Raw genomic sequence first — 21,077 nt, forward strand, 5'->3', positions numbered from 1 at the left:
AAAAGGTGTCCTTTACTTTGCTCAGCTTCAGAGACTGCACACAAAACTGCACAGAGAAAACGGGCCTGCAAGGAGGGACCAAAGGACAAGGGCAGCACAGGCCTGGAACAGCCCACGGGGACAGGCACACTCTTTGATTGATACATAGATAGATACGTATACACACATTCACTACATATATTCAGAGTGTTTCAGAGCATCAAATCTCAATTTTGTGGGAGAATACCAGACCAAAACATGGTTTCATCTGTAGATCACTGCTCAATCTAAGTTTTACCATGCAAAAAGAAGGAAGGATGCATTTTATAAGTAGATAAGGAAATGTTCTTGTGCTCGAATTTCTTTATAAACCTTTCAGTAGCATGCAAACCATTTCCTGGATAAGCAGAACTTGGTATAAGAAAATAGATTAGCTAAGTCTTAGTGTTTTGTACATGTAGATCCTAAATATAGAAAGAAAAAAATCTTCTAAACCAGTATATGTTGTTCTGAAATTGCTACTATAATGAACAGTGTATTTTACTGTATTTTTTCCATCTTACAGAAGTCACAGAGCACAGACACAGTTGATTCAACATGTATTTTCACCAGAAAAAGGAGGATATCCTGTCAGATACTAAAATGATACTGAACTGTTAAAAATATATGTATTACATAAAGCACAGTATTAACAAAGTTTAAACAACTGTAATGAATCAAACAGCAAACTTTTATTATTTCAAGCATTACAAAAAGTCAGGGAGCAGTGTAAGAGAGTGAAAATGCCCACATTTAAGAAGTTTGTCTGCATCTGTATGCACACAGCTACTTGACAATGATCCCAGAGAAAATAAATATCAATGATTCTGAAGAATCAAGAAAATTGATGTTTCCAACAGCAATCTTGGAAAGAAACTTTTCAGTCTCTTTAGTCTAGAATATGAGGTAGCATAAAGACTACAGATGTCTCAAGTAAACAGTGTTTGCTATTATCATATCCAGTATGAATATTCATATCTGTAAAAAAACTAGAACCTGAGCATGTAAACTTCTCAGTCAGCAAGCTGCAGCTCTGGCTCTCTTTCTTGGGAAAGTTTTGTTTTGAAGACTACAGATCAGACAAACTGAAAACAGAGTTTTACTAGGAAGCATTTCACTTCAGACTGATCTGCTGAACACAGTTAACAACAGGGAAATAAGTCAATCAGCATCACATTTCTCCCTGATGTGTGCAAAATCGAGCGATTAGAAAAGTCATCAAGGGATCTTCGTGAGAGAGATTAATTACATTATGTATATAAATATAAAACCCTTGTATTTTAAAAAACAGGAGTAGAGTTTAAAGAAGAATGTGAGGCTTTGATGATGACAAAGACGTTTTTCCTATTTTTGTTCCAAACAGCACAACCCAGCACCTTAACTGGGAATTCCAGCAAATGGAATTGCTGTATGTAAACTGCATTTTCAAGTCTTTAGAACCAAAGCAGAAGAAAAGATACAAATGGCTGTAAAACTTCCCATCTTCACGCTCATAAGATGTTACACTTGTGGATACTTTCATGAGCCCCGGCTGGAAGATTGAAGATGTAGCAAGTTAAGGAAGCATTATGACAACATATCACATTCCCCAAACCTGTTTGAATATGTATTGGGATCTGCAAAGAAAGCAGCTGACAAGGTTATTTCCTGTTTAAATAGGAGCTGGAAACAGCCATAGCTAAAGCTTACTCAGTACGATGCCAGAGAGAAATGAAAAATTAACAAGTCACCTGAAAGTGAACCTATTTTCCTTTCCAGCAAGACTATCCACGAAGCAGATGTGTTGAAGTGCATGGTACTTCTGAAGAAAGCAATCACACTAAGATGCCAAGAAACTGGGATGGTCACAGAAAAGAATGCAAGAGCAACAAAAATCAGAAATTCAGTCCTCAAAATTAAAAAATTACATCAAAGTTGATTTGCAAATCAGCATGGACTTTTTTTTATTTCTTCATCTTGAGTATACTTCTGGCAAGTTTAATTAGCACATTTTGTGCTGTGTGGCAAATCACTGTTAAAAACACAAGCTAGATAATCCAAGATCTTCCCATCCTTACCTCAAAACTCAGTAAGTCAGTCTTACCTTTCCCCTTTCCCAAACCAGGGTGCAGAAAAAGGATATCATTGCGTGGGACTGCAGGTGGCAGAGGAGCTTCTCCAGGGGAGGATAGCAGCTCAGGGATGGAACACAGCCCACCATGACCAGCTTGTGCTTGGCTCTCGTGATGGCAACATTCAGGCGCCGCCAGTCCTTCAGGAGGTTGCCAAGCTGTCAGATAAATGGAACTTGCTTTTATTTGTCCTATTTAATGTAGATAAAACACTCGTTTTCAAAAGGCATCTGACTACTACAATTGGCACAAAGGTAGTATGACCAACTTACATTTTCATCATTACTGTTCCTAACAAAAGACACGATTATGATACTTTTGTCTCTTCCTTGGTATTTGTCGACTGTGTTGACTTCCACTCTGCTCTCCTTCAGTTTTGCCATCAAATCAGTGATTGTTTTTAACTGGTGTCTGTAGGGTGATATGATGCCAATGTCTGAAGGCTTGCAGCCAGCCTGAACAGAGCAGGAACAGAAGAAAAAAGCTGTCACTGCAGTTGGCTTGGGAAACTCATCGCCATCACAAAACCCTCAAGGATTTCTTTATTTTTTTTTAAACAGTGCTGCAAGATATTGTGTCTACACTAAGTCATCAATGGAACTATAGGTGTGACTGGTATTACTAAAGAAAACAGAAAACCTGAGTTACTGCAAGATCCCAACCTTTGTCCTAACTTAGCACAAAGAGAGATATCCAGGAAATCCTCATTTTTCTTTCTTTGTCAAACTGTGAGGTGAACACTGAGAACTCCTAGTCTGTATTACTGGATGAAATAAGGAAGAAAGGCAAATCCTCTCCCGTCCCTCCCAAAGAAGTGCTCATCTCTTAAAAGAATTTGGCATCCAGCTGATTTATTTACATCCTAAATCCAGCCAGGCAAGGGACAGGGAAGGGAATGCAGCAGGCTCCTCACTGTATTGACATGCAGTCAACCCTCGATTTATCCTTAAGATTATCCCTCAAAGAATAACCCAAAACATAGGAGATGCCATTACTGCAGCAATGTAAGAATCATTAGTCATAAAGCTGCCCCTCCAAACAATGCACTAAAGTGAGAGTTACCTTAATAAATAAGGATGTGAGAAAGAGCACTATTTTAGCTTCTGTCACATTACTTACGCCACCTTTTTCTGCATGTTCTGGTGCTGGGACCTTTAAAAATATAAACAGGACATAATTACTTTTGCAGGCTATAACAGTGTACTATATTCTGATCCCTTACTCATCATATCATATGTGGGTTTATACTAGTAGTTTTAATTTAAAAAATAAGGCTAAGTGCTAAATTTTACGAATCAAAAGAGCCTGTACTGTAAAGTAACTAAAGAATGCTGCATTTGCAAAACAAGTTGGAACAAACTGCTGAAATGAGTTTCTAGAATGAGTTTCCATCTTAAGAAACTGCCAAACCTTAATGCTCTGACTTTACAGCTCACGCATTATAAATCAAAAAGAGAGAAAAGAGAGAAAATTACATTTTACATGGGATTTTTCTTTTAATGCTCTCCATACAGCAATATTTACAGTGAATTTTCCCCAGTCTGTGGCATAAAAGGATTATTTTTTTACATGTGTGAAAGCCTACGTTTAAAACTAAAGCAAGAACTATCCAAAATGGTGGTCTTGAACTCCTGATCTTTTAAGAGAGCATTCACTGAATTCACCATTTCTTAACTATTAACTCCCTTTTCCTACCCCTTGTACGAACGAATGAGGCCAAGAAGCCAAGAACAAGCTCAGAGTGTGAACTCTTGTCATTGTGGTATCACAGTTCTGCAATTTATTCTCCTGGCTCAGTTCGTGCCTTCTCTAAAGCTGAATTATCAACAGCAAGAACTGATGGTGTCCATCCAGTAAACTGGGGTCAAGCAGACCTCTTTATTGCAAAGAGTATAAAATTGAACAGACACTAAACTGCTTTCCAGCTCCAAATTCCATTTGCTACTTTTACTCATTTCCCACCATTTTCTACTATAACCATTCCACTATTTTATACTGACATAAACCATGTTTTCTTAGATGCCACTTTTAACATGTTCATCGTGTTTGTTTCCCTTCCCAATTTTGAGGACAGCATTGCCACTGAAAATGGGAGGTGGTGTAGTGTAAATTAAAGCAGCACTCTCAGAGTTCTACTACAACTGGTTTTACCTTTTTTTTTGGAGCTCAGTATTCTGAAAATGTCACATCTAAGAAGCCTCCAAACTCCACGTGCTCAGAGTTTTCTCCAAGCAGAAAAGCACTGTTTTACTGAACAGTTGGTTTCTCTCCACAGTAGCATTAATGTAGCCAAAAACTACACAAAAATTATTTGAAGGAAAGAAGTTCTAAAAGCCAGGTCATGCTTATGATAACACATGTTTACATTTCTATTTCTCATGTTCACATAGTGCACCAACAGAAACCCTGATAAAACCAACTTTGGCCTAGAATTTCTCAGGAAACTTGCCCTAAATCAAGGATGCAATTTTTCAGTCTCCAGGCCCAAACTGTCAGAAGTGCAGACGGACACAGGGCTTGGCAGAAAAGAAACAAATAGATTTCCCATTACTGTCACAAACACCTTGCATTATTACACAGTAAACAATAAAGGCTTTTTTAAAAAGGTAAGCATAATAAATGGAAGCTTCCTGCTGGTATCATGATGGTTTTTGCTCTCCTTTCTCCCTGTTTGTATCCCCCCCCAGTATATTTCTTCATAAGCTTTTCTTGGTTATATTAAAAATACACAGGGGAAAAAAACCACTATAAAGCCAAGGAAATACTGGTTTTGTTTAGTCTTGTATTCAGAGGGGGCTTTTCCATTTCTCCCCCCTCACCATGACCACCCCAACACATGGAGTTTTGACAGCAAGTCCAAAAGGAGAAATGATATTATAGCCCCATGTCGGAACAAACCCAAGAATATTTTGGAAAGAGAAACTTTCCTCCTGTTTCCACAAACAGAACAGCTGTCTTACACTCAAGATGGGCTTTCTAGGAAAAAAAAAATTCAAAATGGAACAGAAACTCTGGCTTCCCCATTACCAATTTCTCTATGACTACCAGATGAACAGTGTACCAGCCAGCTTCCTCTTAACAAGTCTCTTTTGGGACCAACTGTCTGCTTTCCTGGGAAAGGGACTGCAGCTATCGAGGCATTCCTGTCCCTGTTTAGTTTAGGCATTTTCAGAAATTTCTCTAAGTCATCAAAGTAAACACTGTTTCTTTTTAGGTCATTGAAGAGACTCTATTAGAATTGTCATTAAAAAAAATAGGAATCCTGTAGAATGCTGTAGACAGCACAGGGAGGTTGGAGTTTTACCCAGAGTCAGCACAAAAGATCATCAGCTGATTCAATTATTGGCAAAACACAGTATTAATAGGAATCAACAGAAAACCTGCTAAGGAAGGAAGGAAGGAAGACTCAAATCTTCATAATTCAATCACCAACTACAGTGACAACAACTACTAGAGACCACAAATATGTACTAATTTATTAATCTTTTTCTACATGTATTTAAATTCCTCCTCATTGTTCCTAGTCAGCTTCTTTGCAGAATTTTTATCCACTCTTGAGTTTTAATTTTCCAGCAAAAATTGGTGTCCTCATGAAAGGGCATGTCTAAACCAACTTACTCCTCCCTTACACTTCAGCATATAGAAGGTCTCCAAAATTCCATGGAGAATTACAGCTATTCCTGCCACTGGCTACACACTTTGAGCTAGACACTGGACATGAGAACAAAGTCTACAGTACCTTCCATATTTTCTGAAATATTACCTGAATTAAACATTTCAGCTGTTCCCAGATGTGATGGATCCAGCAGCAGCTGATCAGCTACACCACCACCATTTGTGTGTGCTGCACACTTTCCATGGAATCAGAAAATCATTCTCTGAAGTTCCCTATTTTACTCTACCTAAGCTGTATCAAGTTTTACATGTTGACTGTGTTGAGAACTTGCATCAAAATACAATGCTGAAAGAACATAATGAACTTTACCTTCTCTGTGTTCAGAAAACACACAGGTGTGTCTGGATCAAGTACTTCTTTCAGCCACGTTTTTGAAGCATCCACAAGATCCAGTTTCAATTTTTTTAGGTTGGGCAAGTTAACAGTGGCATTTGACACCTTCTCTGAGCCACATTCCAGTTTGCCTTCATACACTAACATGTTACTCAGTGACATAATCTTACTAAAGATTTAAAAAAACAAGAAAAGGGATAAAAATCTTACCCTTTCAATTCCACATTAAAAACACAACGTAATAAATAAAATTTAAATTACCTATTCATTCTGTATTGCACAGTTAATTGGACAACAGCATTCTGGTTTTGTTCCAGCCTTTTAAATAAGCTTTCACTCATGCCAAGATCTCTGTTACAACACAAACACAAAACCCAAAAGTGTGTCAGTCAGAACACTGCAAGAGCCTTCCCAGAATTCATTACTGGTAACTGTCCAGCAGCATTTTATCTTACCTTGCTTCTGCATTCAGCACAAGCGGAGGCAGCTGCTGATGATCCCCCACCAGCACAAACCTTTTGGAGCAGAACAGTGGGCCCAGGCAGATGAGCTGGCTTATTTGGGAAGCTTCATCAACTATACAGAAATCAAATTGCTTCTGAGCAAAGATAGGGTGATTTACTCCCATGCAAGACGTTGCCACCACTGGCTGAAAATTGAGACACACTTTAGGGATAAGGTACATTTTATATCCTTTAGTACTATGTTTTCCAGGTTAAAAGAAAAAATGTTTCCCCTTAAACTAAACAGCTTGACATATTCTTGCATCAATTGCAAGTGACAAACAAAGCCAGCTTTAGAGCAGACTGTAGCAAATAACCATTCCTGCCATGTGTTCAGTGATGCCACGTTCTCTGCCTGTACAATTCATGGAGGGTGCTGAAGTGACTCGTGTAACAAGATCTCAGAGAAAAGCACTGGAGTGTTTGGGACTTATTACTTACAATGAAGAGTTACTTTGTGCGGACATTAACAGGCTGAAAGTTGAGAAGCATTGTCTATGCTGGTCATTATCAGCTATAAACAAATTGAAGCCATGCAGAGATTCGGTATCTTTTCCAGCTCAGATTTCTTACAGCAGTTCACACCCTTGGGATGAGTTCTCCTCTGCAGCATCCGAACATAAAATCCTGACGTAATTATCTTGAATAATTTGCAGCAAAACCCACTTTTCTCACCTGACTATTATAGACCTCTTCCAAGTCTGTTACAGATTTAATTGATTTGGACCTGCAAATTTCTTCTTCTGTATATTTCTGAATATCTGGATGGACCTTCTGAGCTCGCCCTAAGCGCAGGAAACCAACTTTGAATTTGGCCAACTTGAGCAAGATGTTGTCCACAGCCGTGTGTGTAAAACTAGTCAGAAGAACACTGAAGCCACAAGCAGAAAGAATTCTCACCTAATGAGTGGCAAAGGGAAGGGAAAGAAAAGTTATTAGTTCTCTAAGAGAATAGGCAGTCCCATGTTTGACAAGGCAAAAAGCACAAGTGGTTCTGGAGAGAGCCAATGAGTTCAACTTGCTGGCTTCCCAAGGAGTCCCTTTTTTGAGCTGTAGCTCAGGATTTGAGGACTTGCTGATATTTGGAGCCAAAGAATTTTAACACTAAATTTTAACGCTAAAGCATCACAGAAGTGATTAAATATCACACTTCAATCTCCTCCCTCCCACACATACTCCTTCACAGGCAATAGACAATCCTACACCACAAAATACAGTTTTAGTTCTATCAAATATAGGTTTTTAAGTAAAAAAAAGTGTATTTTCTTCTTTTAATCTAACAGTATCTATATAATTTCAGTCATGACAGCTAATTTTTGGACACTATACAGTTTGTTTAATGCTGTCCTCTAAATCTCACAAAGAAAATTAAAATCAAGGTACATGATCTTACTAGAGCACATATTGTAGTTGTTTTTCCTGTTCCAGGCATACCCACAATAAGTGTGTAGTCTTTAGAAAGTAGCACTTGTTTCATTGCCTGTTTCTGAGGCTTATTTAGACCTTTGAGGAGAAAAATCAAAACTAAGTTAGTACTCTTCATCATAATTGTAACAATTACTAAAGTTAAAGTAAAACTATAATTTCCTCTTCTGCTAAAGCCCTTAAAAAAGACAAGAACTGAGCAAAGTCTGTAGGTTCTAATGAAGATATGACATTAAACATGATACACAAGATAAGTAGTAAAGGATCTGCACTACAATCCTAGAAATAAGAAACTGAAGGCATTTTTATTTTTAGACCTTTTTGTGACTTTTTTTTTTTTCTAATATCCTAAATGACCACCTCCATATATTGTGTATGGGCAGTTGTGTTTGATCAGGTCTTCCTGTGACTAAATTAGTCTTCAGCTAGCTGGAAGACATGCAAGACAAGAACTTGGTTTAATAAGCAGAAAACTACCACTGGGCCCCAAAGGAGGAAAAACCACTTATATTCAGCATGATAAACACTTTGGCTATAGAGACCACTAAACAGAGGAGTAGAAAGTCACTTTGTACCCTTTAAAATATTTGCAACAGTTTCCTTTGCCTCTGGAGGAAGGACAGAGCTCAAGTGCTGAATGAAATGTGGTTTCTGGAAGTCAATGATCAAGTTGCGGAGCCTTTCACTGTGGATAAAAGCAGAACAAAACAAGAGTTGCAAGAAGAGTTACCAGTTAAGAAACTTTATCTGAAAAGACTGAAAGTACGAAATTAATTTGTTTTTTCATACCTGACCGGAGAATCTTTCATCAGTTTAGAAAGATTTTCAAAAGGGACTCCTACACCAAAATCTCCCTCTTCATGATCCAACCTAAATACGGTGTTCTTGGGGAGCTTTGACAAATTCCTGAAGGATGACATAACATGGATAAAATAATTCTGTTCACCAGCAGTGTGTTCATGATGAAAGACTTGTTCAGTGGTATCTTCCAGAGATCCCAGAGTGAAACATTAGCTAATAAAGATACACTATTAGCTGATCTAAGTAAAACATGCTCACAGCCCAATTTAATGACAGTATAGACTGAATAATGAAAGTTATGGATATTACTGTATCCATATGACTGTCTCATGTAGGAGATGTGAGTAAATGGAGTTTAAACATGTTTTTATGTTAAATCAAGAGGCATATCCATTGACCAAGTACTGACATTTTCCATCAAGAGAAGAGAATTTCTGAAGAGTGCCCCAAGCCCAGCAAGAAGAGTTAAAACAAGTCACAGGTTTTTGGACACTTAGAAGTGCCCCTCCTGAAGCCAGGACCACAGTGTTTTCAAACGGGTATTTTTCTTTTTGTCCTATTACCTGCCCAACAAACAGGAGACTTTTGTTCCACTGACTTCTCTAACGTAGCCAGTAGCCAAACCAAGTAAACCCTTTTCCTCTCCACTCACAACCACTCGATCACCAACCAACAGGTTTGTTCCAGGTATGGAACCATTTCTGCGTTGAAAAAAATGTAGGTACTGTCCCTCGGAAATTTCACGTACTTCATCCACTCTGATCAAGTTTCCAACACAATCTCCAGCCTTCTCTCTGAATAGATGAGAAAAAGAAATATATTTTAATATTAATAACTTCTCGGGAAGAGAAATATTAAAAAAAAAACCTCACACAAGTAAAAAAAAAATATCACCCACAACTAACCGCCAAAACCAAAACACAAAAAAATTTCCCAAAGCAGCAAATAACAACCCAAACACAATTAGAACTGGGAAGACTAATCAGTCACTTGACAAATCATCATTGTGCCAAGTAAACCTTCAGAAACAGCACCATGGACTGGGATCAGTCAGCACCAGCCTCAGCCCACAGAGACACAAATAGAATTACACTTGTGCTTCTTAAGGCTGAGGCTGCACTTTGCTGCTTCCCATGTGTGACTTAACAACAACCACCAAACAAACACCATAGTGCAAACACAAAACCAGTAAATTCATTAGGTTAATGTCTCCATTAGGTCACATCTCAAAAAATCCACCTATGCAAGTAGCATATTTGAGTGCTTCTAACAGCACTAGAAAACATCTAGCTTTGCTGGCAGTGAAAACACCAGTGGACAATGTCTCACTTTCAGGAGAAACCATCATTTGCATAAGGTTAGAAATTACACCTCACCTTTCCAAAGAAGGTATCATCCATATATTTTTATATCCCTTTTTACCCTCTCCACTTTGCAGCTCCAGGGTTAACATCAGGTACCACAGGCTGAAATACTCCAAGTGGGAGGGTTTCAGGTGCTGGGTCTCTCTGTCAATAACGGCTGCCAGAGCAGGAGGAAAGGACACACTGGCCATCTTCTGCTCTACAGCTCTGGGAATACAACCAAGCACAGCAAAGAATCAACCTGCACCTATTTGCTTGCAAGTCCATATGTACACAATGACAATCTAAATATATACTGTAACATACCAGACAGATTAATCTATCATCACTGAAGTCAAGTGGAATCTGTATCCTTTGTTCATGTGAGTAATCTTCTATTAGTAACCTTACATCATCTCTATGATTTTGAATTATCAAGGAACATAAATTAATCAAAGACCAATGAAAGGCATTTCAAAGATAGTACTGTATACATTTACATAATTGATTTTTTTACTCCTCTTACTGTAGCAGATGAACATTGACATCTAGCTAAGCAAAAGGAATTTAATACTCAATACATAGACAGGTCAATTTATCTCAAAACTAAACACCAGATATTATACCTAATCACACATACAAAATACAATCAAATAGCAAAAAGTTAGTTCACCAGTGAATAGCTACCCAGTTAGAAACAATCTTGGTGCTGTAACAACTCAGTATTAGAAGTAATATTGCACAAAACCTACTTTACAAAGACATATCATGGATGCCCACAAAGCTGGCTCCCTCTACATACAATTTTACCCCTACAATTTTAAAAACAATCAGGTGTTCTGTTTACACAAGATCACACCAAAGGCTCTCCTGTTCTAACATATCTCATTTGATCTCTTCAGTATAAGAGATGGTTCTGGTTTTGTGCAGCACAAAGACTAAAACTTTATGTGAAAATTTAGCAAATATCTGCTCATTACTTCTCTTTAACAGGGAATGCAACAACACTTTAGCAGAGTAATATCAATGCATCATTACTTGTGTGATATCCTCCAGGGAAACAATCTTCTACAGAGTCAAAGTGAAAGAGTTGTTGTCCAGCCAGAATCCAGGCCCAAAAGACTCTTTCAAAGAGTTGCAAGAATATAGCTTTTTAAAATTTTAAATATTATTAACTTATATATAACAGATCTGTTATTGTCATCAAGTATTTTGTTGAGACTTATCTCAGATTTTCTCTTGCAGAAAGTGTACCTGAGCAAATACATGAACTCTCTGGGAGATCAGACCCTGCATTACAAAAGTTGCAAGGGAGCCTGTGAAAGATTCTTTTGGGATGCAAGAGTCCTCAATAAAGAAATAAGAAGTTGTCAACCCTGAAAATGAAGCCACTGTATCAAAAGCTATGATTATTCAAACTTATTTAGAAACATTAGTCAGACTTTTTTTTTTTTTTACCTGCTGTATAGGAAGCAATTGTGCATTTGGGAGCAATATTTACAGGCTTGACTGTCATCAATCACAGGAGGCAAAGCAGCAAGCTGTGAGTGCTGCCTTCCCACAGCAGATTTGTAGGTACTGTGCGTTAAGTAGAAGGCCACGTGGTTTCTCAACTTCATTAATTCTGTCAGAAAAGAACCAACTAAGCTGATGTTTTTGTTTGCAACAGTTTCTAACTCAAAAGTAATTAGCTATCAACTTTTTAGTCAGCTAAGAAGTGATTATTCACATAACAAAGTCCCTGTGCTATATTAATAAAATAACAGAGTTTTTAACATAAGCTTATTGGAAGTAGTGATGTTATAACACATGATGCATCCCTAAGTACAGCTATTTTGGCAAAAGGAAACCTTACAGGCAACATGAGAGGTTTTAGCAATAGATAAGATAATTCTGGTTTCCAGGGAAGGGGAACAACTTTACCTCTTCTGTCCAGGCGGGCTCCAGAAACAGGATACATTGTACCAGTTTTGAGATAAAGAAGAAATCCAGCTTCAGGATCTGCTCTCCGCTCTAAATTCAACAGTGTGTACAGAATAACCTGCAAACATTTGAGAGAAACTTACTGCAATATGTTTGTTGCAGTTTAAGCCCAAGTTTAAAGCCAAGTACCACATGGCTGCTCACCCACTGCCCCACCAGTGGGATCGGGGAGGGAATTGGAAAGGGAAAAGCTGGCAAACTCATGAGATAAAGACAGTTTAACAGGAAAAGCAAAGGCCATGCACACAACCAAAGCAAAACAAGGAATTCATTCCCACTTCCCATGGGCAGAAGGAGTTCAGCCACTTCCAGGAGAGCAGAGCCCCATCCCATGTAATGGTGACTTGGGCAGACAAACACCATCACCCCAAACACATCCCCTCCAGTTTCCCCCTTCTTTCCCCCACATCATACACCGAGCACGGTGATCAGCTCTGTGGTCTGGAATGTCCCTTTGGTCAGCTGGGATCCCCTGTCCCTGCTGTGTCCCCTCCAAACTCCCCATCAGCCCCAGTCTCCTCCCCAGTGTGGCAGGACTGGGAGCAGGAAAGTCCTTGGCTCTGTGTGTGCTCTGCTCAGCAATAACAAAAACATCTCCATTATCAACCTGTGTTCAGCACAAATCCAAAACACAGCCCATACTATCTCTTGTGAAGGAATTTATCTCTACTCCAGGCAAAACCAGCACAGTATTAAAACCCAAATACATTCTAAACAGTATTGAGCTCTTCCATAATTTATATGGCTAAACACTCATTATTGTCACAAGTATTCTAGAAGCCATAAGCAGTAAGAACCTGACCAAGGATTGAAATTAAAAGGCAACTTCAGAAGTTAATAACAAGACTACTGCCTCTAGATCAGGCCAGCTATCTGGAAATATGCACAACACTAATTCCTGAAGCAGTTTGCCTCAACCTAATGTTTGAATGCAGCAAGAAGAGACTAAAGAACACATATTTCAGGATAAAAACCAAAAATGTGTTTGAAAGTGGTAAATGTATGTACTTCTTACTCCTCAGTTCACTTCCATTTTATATCAGGAGCTTTGGGCATGCCAGGATCAGCCATCCCTGAATTTAGAGTATACCAAAAAGTGGTCACATTCATGACAAAACAGTTCATCTAATCAAACAAGAAAGTATCCACAGTTTCTGACAGTGGAACTGGACAATGTGTGTTTGTACCTGACTCCTGTGCTCTATGGAGTTAGATTCCTTGCCAGACTTGAGCTCCAATGGCATTATCCGAGACTGCACTCCAGACTGGCAGTGGATTTTCACCCTGGCTGTAACATCAATCTTTCCCTTCAACCCAAACCTGGGAGACCAGATGTTCTCTTCAATGTCCAAGATATCTACAATCTCTATCTTAGAAGATACCACTTCTGTTTTTTCACCATTTGACCTAGGAAGAAAAATTAAGCCAGAAGTTAACAATTCTGCTTAATTCTTAACATTTAAACATTAAAATGTGTTGCAATTAAATATGTGATTTTTTTGCATTACAGGTTCTCTTCAGGAACTAACTTCAGAAATAAAATGCATTAAGTGTCACTCAAACTCTCTTCCCATTAACAGAGGAAGTGTCATATCAGAAACTAAATATAGTTTTGCTATTCACCTGAATTTCAAACTTTAAATAAGACTCTTAAACTGCTTGTAATTGTCTTTGGTCTTTTGTCAACAACCACACTCTAAAACAAAAAAAATTAACAATATACACAGGACAGCAGCATACAGATTTTACCTAGACCTGCCATTTCACTGCAACTTTAACACCCTGTGGTTATTACAATTAACAACAAGAAGCTATAGATAAGAAGAGCTCAGCAGCAGTTGGCTTAAATCACCATTTCACTGAAAAACTGTTGAATCAGTCAAAAATTCCACTTGATTACTAGTTTCACATTCTGATTTGTAGTGTTGCACATATCTACAGTAAATGCTAGCTTAATCAGCAGCTCAAATATCCTTGCCTTTCTAATTACTAAAATCTCTAGTTTGTACCACACTGTTCACAAGGATTTTAAGATCAGTAAGATTTTTATGTCAGTTCACCCTCAGGCTTCATGTCTTGCCCCAGTACTCACTGTGGCAGCTAAATATGTAGCTCTAGATCAGCTACACTGGCAGTGAGGCCATGAATTAGCTACAAATCACTGAACAGATGTGCAGGAAAAGCATTGTTCTGAAAATTAAAAGTGAGCCAAAGAAGGTACACAATATAGAATGGTTTTAACTTTTAACTCCTGGCTTCTTACAGCTTTAGTTGCATTTCATTTTGGTTCACTGGATTGTGCATGAAGTCTTCTGCCCATTTAAAAAATGATGGCAAATATTCTTCCACCTCCTGCATTATTTCTGCTTGTTTCAGATTTAAGTGATACCTGAAAAATAAAACCACGCACATTAAGGAGAAAGAAATAAGAGATTTGCTGCTGGTACTAGAGAGATTTTGCCTTGAACATCCACAAGATTAATGACAGTAAGTGTCAAGTTTTAATAAGCATCTAAAAATTGTAGATAATGACAGCTTAGTTAAGCTGGCGTTCACTGGAAATTACGTCATTATTCTACAGCAACAGAGAAATACAAGTGGGTTTTGCACAAAAAGGTTCATACAAGTGTAAATGACCACGGCCAGCAGACTCAAGCAACTACTTTCCAATCCCAACAAACAGTGGCCTGCATATGCCAAAAGGAATTGCAAATTAACAGTTTCATGGAGGCCCAGGGTGACAAAGGCCTTTAAGTAATCTTAGGAGTCACAATTCAAAATATTACCTTCATAACAGAACTAGAGTAATAAATCTTCCTTCTACAGTTTTAACTTCCAACTCATCTGGGGCTAAAAGGTACTGACATTGCCCAACAGGCAATTTTTAACAGCCTAAATATAATGATTTTTTTTACATGAGTAGAATTAGATTTTAATGAAGTCTGCAGTAAAATGCTAAAACTGACAGCCATTCATCTTACCATTTTCTGATGGAAATATTAAGACTATTTATTTGGCTAGCATTTCTATCAGCTTTGCTGAGAAAATAAGTGAAACGTCTTCTAGCAACTGAGCCTTTAAGTAACCTCATAAAGAATATGAAAACCTCGGACATTCAAGGCTTGGTCAGTCACAAATTTCTAGTTCATCTCCTGAGGATAATAATGGATTATGTTTGTCACATTTAAATCAGCCTGGAAATCTAATGTTACAGGCACAAACACTGCAACCTGCTTGTCCTGAAGGAATAAACCCCCACATATACACAGTTACTCCAGAAGCACAATTTGGATCCACAGAAGTAGCTCAGCAGGGAAAGCAAAGAAAATTACATTATTAAATGGGGAATTATCTTACTAAAAGGTACCCCATTTCCATCAAGCAAAGTCATTTGGCACAATACTCTCCAGACAATAGTGCTACATCTTCTAAAGTGTAACTTAAAGAGTTCCTGCCCTGTCTTCCAAACATAAAAGACACTTGTAATGCTACTTACATTTCTTTGAGATACTTTTGTCCATACACAATTTTATTTGCTAGTTCTAGAACTTTTTCTTGTGTCAAGTTATTTGTTACAGATTGCTGGAAAATGTCATGAAGAATTGTACCAACGAGCATTTGGCGCGAACCAGACTCTGAGCCCTGCAACAGATGTTACAATACATCAAGGTTTATGCCACTTCAGACCAACTTTACTATAAAATTTCTGGGTTTCTTTGCTGCAGATCATGGACTGCACTTATTTAATTGCAAGACCATGACGGCTTTCACCTCACTAATTACTGTCCAGTCAAACCCAACTGTGAAAGCAGCCAAATTGAAATGAGTCTCTCCTATTGCTTTAGCTCTCATGTTTATCCCAACCCTGATAACGTCAGGATATAATCCCTGTGTGATTGATAGGTGAGAAACAAAGGCACAGATTAAAATGAATTGTGAGAAAGTTTTGCCTGTGGGCAAAACAGTAGTATTTCCTAATGCAAATACTTACCTTTACAATCTTACACATATTCTTTGCACAAAGCAGTTTCCTGTGTGTTACCAACTCACAGGAGAATCATTCCAAGTATCTCCAAAATGGCTCAGAAACCCATCAGCAGGGCTGGGCTCTGTAGAGTCACAAGAACTGAAAGTGGTAGCAAAACGACCTCTGTGTGAGTCACCACCAAACAACTGGAAGTCTGATCACTGTGATATTACAGTATCTCTTACAGACCAGTCACCTGTGGATTGCACTCACAATGTGGATGGTGTTATCCCAGTGTCAGGGGTTGTCAGTGCATTGTCCCAAACAATTATTCTATTCCCATCACTCCTCTAGTAAGGGGCTGACACCATTTCCTAGTCTTAATTTCCTGTACTTAATTTTCTTGTTTCAGTCACAGACTCCCAGCCAGGCTGGGAGTTTAGTGGTAAACTAAACCATTACAATTCCCTTACTCATCTGGATTTGTATTCCTATCCTGTCTGGAAGTTTTCATCAGCTGAGACTGGCAGCTGTTGCTTCTCTGCCATCCACATATCAGCAAGGATACTACCACAAGAAACCTCTTTCAAAGGTCCAGCAGCTGGATTCAGATCCTTATTTTTCAGAGGCTCTTGGCCAAGAGTGGTAATGTTTTCATATGAACAATGAGGGGCACATCCCTCACAAAGGATTTATACCCACACAAAATGTGGCAAGAAATTATCAAAGAAGTTATCGGAATTTTAAGTGGAAAGACCACTTCTTTATCCTAGTAACTGTGTTAAAAATACTGGATTATTTCAGCTGCAATTCTCAAAAAACACCAAGAATTTCAACCAGAGACAGTTTCCATCCCAAATTATTCTGTGTTGGACATTTTGCAGCACAGCATCACAGCCAGAATGAACACTGAGCGAACCCCCAGTCTCAGCGGAGCAGTAACTCAGAGGCCTGAAAGTCTGGAATTCACTCTTACCCTGAAGCGTTCGCTCAGCACTGCCCTTCTCATGCAGCGGATGCTGTTTGATACCGTAGTGCCAGAGAGCAGCAGGTCTGGGTACAGCACCAGGTACCCACACTGGTCACTGATGACCCACGAGCCGGAGCTACACTCCCCTTCCAAATGAACGATGTCCCCTGGAACAACGGGAACAGACTCCCTGCGATGGAATACATTGGAACAGTCAGTGGCAATACGGACACAACGTATCAGTAATTACACATTAACATGGCAGATGCGGCTCTTTAAAACAGGAGGTTATCGGGACTCTTTTTATAAGAAGCTGACTTAAATAAATCCTGAAAGTGAATAAAGGCATTTTTACTGACAAAACCCATTATTTTGAGTACTAGATCATGCATCAGGACAGCCTGTAAGTAGGGGAATCCTGTTGACTTCAAGTCATTCCAGACTGATGTGTTGAACTATTTCAGCATTGTTATGTTTTACTGCTTTTGCATTATATGAGTTCTTCCTTCTTACTTAACAATTCTATTTGTTTCAGAAACTCAGCAAAATCTAAAAATATTTGGAATGATTTGGAAATTTCAGGGTTCAAGATCTTAGATATTTTTTTCTTCAAGAAATAATGTCTTATACTTTTCTCCCACCTTTCAGTCTTGGACAGAAAATGAAAAGCAATGCCAAATAGCACATGCACCCCCATGTGTTTCAAAATACTATCCAGTCTTTTCTCCTGTAACACACCATGCAACACAATTAGTTGTAAATTAGAATCTTATCCTTACATGAAAACAACTTTTGCAGTGGGGCTCGAGCTAAGGTGATTTTAACAGGCTGCTAAAAGCCCTCATGTTTTACAGACGTGGCTTTGTACATTTATATGTACAATGAGGGTACATAATTTGTAAGGACACTTCTAATTAATGCAAAACAGTCAAACAAAATAGCCTGCCTAGAGTTTAATGCCTTGCTGTTTGTCAGTACAAAGGCAAATTAAAACTGTAAGGTAGCAATACCCATTCAACACAAGTTACCTGACATCAGTTCTCTCGAGATGAATATCCATTACGCTGACATACCGATAATGTTACATTAAATAAAGGTTGCTTCAGGATTTTGTATCATTTCTAAGGCAGTAAAACTGCTCTCAAAGGAAACACAAAGAAAATTTACTTAATAATCCAGTATTTCATTCTCTTTTCAGACATCTACATAATGAATTACCAGCCATTCCTAAGAATGCACAGCTCTGTATCTTCTAGTGAGTGAGATGCTGTTATTCTCAAGTGTTTCTCAGGGTCACTTCCATTTCTCTGTATCACGCTGACTTCCAGCACTCGGTATCTGTTGTTCAGCCCCTTCCTCAGTATCGTGTCAGGGCAGTCAGCCACTTTCTTCTGAAAACTGAAGAACGGCTCATTAAGAGACAGAACACCACCTGAAAACAGCCAGCCTATATACAAAGCAAGGAAAAGCTTCAAATATAAACCCAACTTTAATCCCCTTCAATTTTTATACATATTTAGTGCGGTTTTGCAGTTCTACGCAGGTAAAGCACAGGAAAGCTCTCTGGTCATGTTTTCACATTCTTTTTGGATGACAGGGATGAAAAACAAGCATTTGGACACAGGAGACGTAAGGAAGGAGACATAAATATTACGTAAGTGGCTATTTATTGCAAGTGCTTAATTTTGGTGTCCACATATCCATATTCACTTGAAAGTTAATTACAACTGCACTGCAAACCCTGCGCTTGTGAGAAAGCTTCTATCTCTCTGCACATATGAACTCCGGGTCACCCAAGTACCTCAAACACGGATCAGTAATCTTTTTTACCCATTAACTTGAAGTTGATTAGAAAACCGATATTCAAGGCTCAGTTTTCCAATAGCCAAAGCCTGAGACAGAGCAGCAGGGCCGCTCTCCTGGCACCGAGCTGTGCCTGCCGGAGCTCCAGCGGCCCCGCCGCCCGCCCTGCCCGGCGCAAACACTCCTCACCCGCTCGGTAGAGTCGAGTTCCCCTCCCCGCTTACGCCCGGCGGTCCCGAGGGCTCCCCCCCTCTCCCCCAGGCCCGAGGAAGGCCGCTGCGGCCCTCAGGACCCCCATCCCGCCTTCCCGCGCGCGGAGCCGGGAGCGTTTCTGAAGTTCGAACTCCCCGCGCTACGGGTCGTCTCCGCCCAGCTGCTCTTCCCCGCGCTCGGCTGCTACCTCTCGGCCATGGGCAGGTCCCGTGAGGCGCTCGGCTCGGCTTGCCCCGTCCCGCGGCTCACACGGCTCCCTCACAGCGCACCTCAGCCCCGCGGCTCCCTCACAGCGCACCTCAGTCCCCTCACACGGCCTCTCAGTCCCCTCACACGGCCCCTCAGTCCCCTCACACCGCCCCTCGGGCCCCTCACGGCGGCGGCGCGGGCCAATGGGAGGCGGCGGGACGGCCGTCGCTGCGCGCGCGGGCCGAAGGCGCGGAGCGGCGCGCGGCTCCTCGCGCCACCAGGAGGGAGGGGGGAGAAGGGCGGGGCCTGTGCCGCGAGGGGGCGCGAGCGGTGCTGAGGGCGGGGAGCGTACATGAGGGGCTGTTGGGGGACTGTGACAGCTGTGGGGGGCTGTGAGCGTTTATGAGGGGCTGTGGGGGACTGTGGGAGACTGTGAGAGGCTATGAGAGCTATGGGGGGCTGTGGGGGACTGTGAGCGTTTAAGAGGGGCTCTGGGGGGCTGTGGGAAACTGTGAGAGGCTATGAGAGCTATGGGGGGCTGTGAACGTTTAGGAGGGGCTGTGGGAGAGTGTGAGAGCTATGGGGGGCTGTGAGCGTTTATGGGGGGCTGTGGGAGACTGTGAGAGGCTATGAGAGCTATGGGGGGCTGTGAACGTTTAGGAGGGGCTGTGGGAGAGTGTGAGAGCTATGAGCGTTTGAGGGCTCTGGGGGGCTGTGAGAACTATGGGGGGCAGTGAGCGTTTATGAGGGCTATGGGGGCTGTAAGGGACAACCGCATCGTTCTCGGCCGTGCCCGGCGTTTATTTCAACTTCGTCAAGGGCTGTCCCATCCCCGCCCCTGCTTCTGTTACGGGTCCGGTGGTATGAGGTAATATTCGACATACCTTCTGCTCCCAATTCACTTCTCAGCCCGATAGTCAAACTTTTTCCCTCATAAAGACATGTTGTTACATTTGGAGCTACTCAGCAGAGGCTTTCTAAAACGGTACTGAAGTTTCAGATATGTAGGTTTCCTTTCTTTGCATTTTTTTTGGGCCATAAAACCACTATTTCAGCAAAGCATTCTGGAAATGAGACCATCACTTCTAGCAAAGATTGAAGGGCGCAGGTATTAAATCTATTCTTAGTACATCAGTAGCCCTGGTAAATATCAAGATTACCAGCCCAATATCGGGAAATGATGTATTAAGAGTTTGGTTTTTTATCTCTAATGTAGACAAACACTGGGAAACAGCATGAGCCTCTGCTGTAAAGACGATAGTTTTGGCCCATGGTTGGACAACCCCAACAGAAGGATCAAATTCAAATACATGAATTTTAAAAGGTGAGAACATTCTTAATTTAACCCTCCTTCAGTTTTATTTGGGATAGTCCTGAAATATATGCAGTAAGCTATATTAATATTGCCTTCCATTGCAGAACCTCTAAGATAAGCGTACTTGTAATTTAATAGTTATGTGTCAATACTATTCACATAATTTGGTGTGCTATTGAGAGATTACATAAATGCTCTCTACACTTGTTAATCCTGTGTTCTGTAATCTCTCATGTTGCCTATACATCTCTCATATTCTAAGATATTTCTTTTCTAGTGTATGTTTGTAAAGCACAAAACACGCTTTAAATATCTTTTTGAGGTTATCTAAAATTCAAGCAGTCTGGTGAATCTCCGCAAAATCCAGAAAAAATACCAAATGTCACTTTAGCACCAAAAGTTGCACAGAAGTGTTCAGACTATGGCT

The 21,077-nt window shown here is 40.1% G+C and overlaps 3 protein-coding genes across 12 annotated transcripts in view; 1 reads left to right on the plus strand and 2 right to left on the minus strand.

The window, feature by feature from the left end:
• The window catches only part of RUFY2 (RUN and FYVE domain containing 2), a 26,142-nt gene extending 24,613 nt beyond the window's left edge, over positions 1-1,529 (minus strand). The window contains exon 1 of the mRNA XM_032694140.1: positions 1,479-1,529. The gene's annotated coding sequence lies outside the window, so the exon portion shown is untranslated. The remainder of the gene's footprint in view (positions 1-1,478) is intronic.
• On the minus strand, positions 691-19,450 carry DNA2 (DNA replication helicase/nuclease 2). Its single transcript, XM_032694136.1, has 21 exons — positions 19,334-19,450; positions 18,349-18,528; positions 17,137-17,320; positions 15,690-15,835; positions 14,457-14,582; positions 13,381-13,600; positions 12,134-12,251; positions 11,669-11,834; positions 10,244-10,438; positions 9,431-9,661; positions 8,856-8,972; positions 8,642-8,751; positions 8,035-8,144; positions 7,317-7,541; positions 6,594-6,787; positions 6,400-6,489; positions 6,115-6,307; positions 3,192-3,281; positions 2,402-2,584; positions 2,141-2,287; positions 691-1,565 (listed from the first exon to the last, which is right to left on the minus strand). The coding sequence occupies exons 1-21, from the start codon at positions 19,342-19,344 to the stop codon at positions 1,509-1,511; spliced, it is 3,093 nt and encodes a 1,030-aa protein (XP_032550027.1). The 5' UTR covers positions 19,345-19,450; the 3' UTR covers positions 691-1,508.
• Positions 19,451-19,668: 218 nt separating this feature from the next.
• Positions 19,669-21,077, plus strand: part of TET1 (tet methylcytosine dioxygenase 1) — a 105,426-nt gene continuing 104,017 nt past the window's right edge. For 6 of the 10 annotated variants that reach the window (XM_032694790.1, XM_032694789.1, XM_032694788.1 and 3 more), the window contains exons 1-2: positions 19,849-20,443; positions 20,552-20,659. The gene's annotated coding sequence lies outside the window, so the exon portion shown is untranslated. Of the gene's footprint in view, positions 19,709-19,847; positions 20,444-20,551; positions 20,660-21,077 lie in introns of those variants that run through there. The other 4 variants (XM_032694795.1, XM_032694792.1, XM_032694794.1 and 1 more) reach the window with 4 other exon arrangements.

This window comes from Chiroxiphia lanceolata, chromosome 8 (genome assembly GCF_009829145.1).
Source record: "Chiroxiphia lanceolata isolate bChiLan1 chromosome 8, bChiLan1.pri, whole genome shotgun sequence".
In the NCBI taxonomy this organism is placed as follows: domain Eukaryota; kingdom Metazoa; phylum Chordata; class Aves; order Passeriformes; family Pipridae; genus Chiroxiphia; species Chiroxiphia lanceolata.

Bases quoted from the DNA above. Each gene is read 5' to 3' on its own strand.
- DNA2 (XM_032694136.1), bottom strand. The intron at 17,321-18,348 runs GTAATTCATTAT...ATTCCATCGCAG, and splicing joins TGCATTCTTAGGAATGGCTG to GGAGTCTGTTCCCGTTGTTC. The intron at 2,585-3,191 runs GTAACTCTCACT...TGCTCTGTTCAG, and splicing joins TCACATCCTTATTTATTAAG to GCTGGCTGCAAGCCTTCAGA.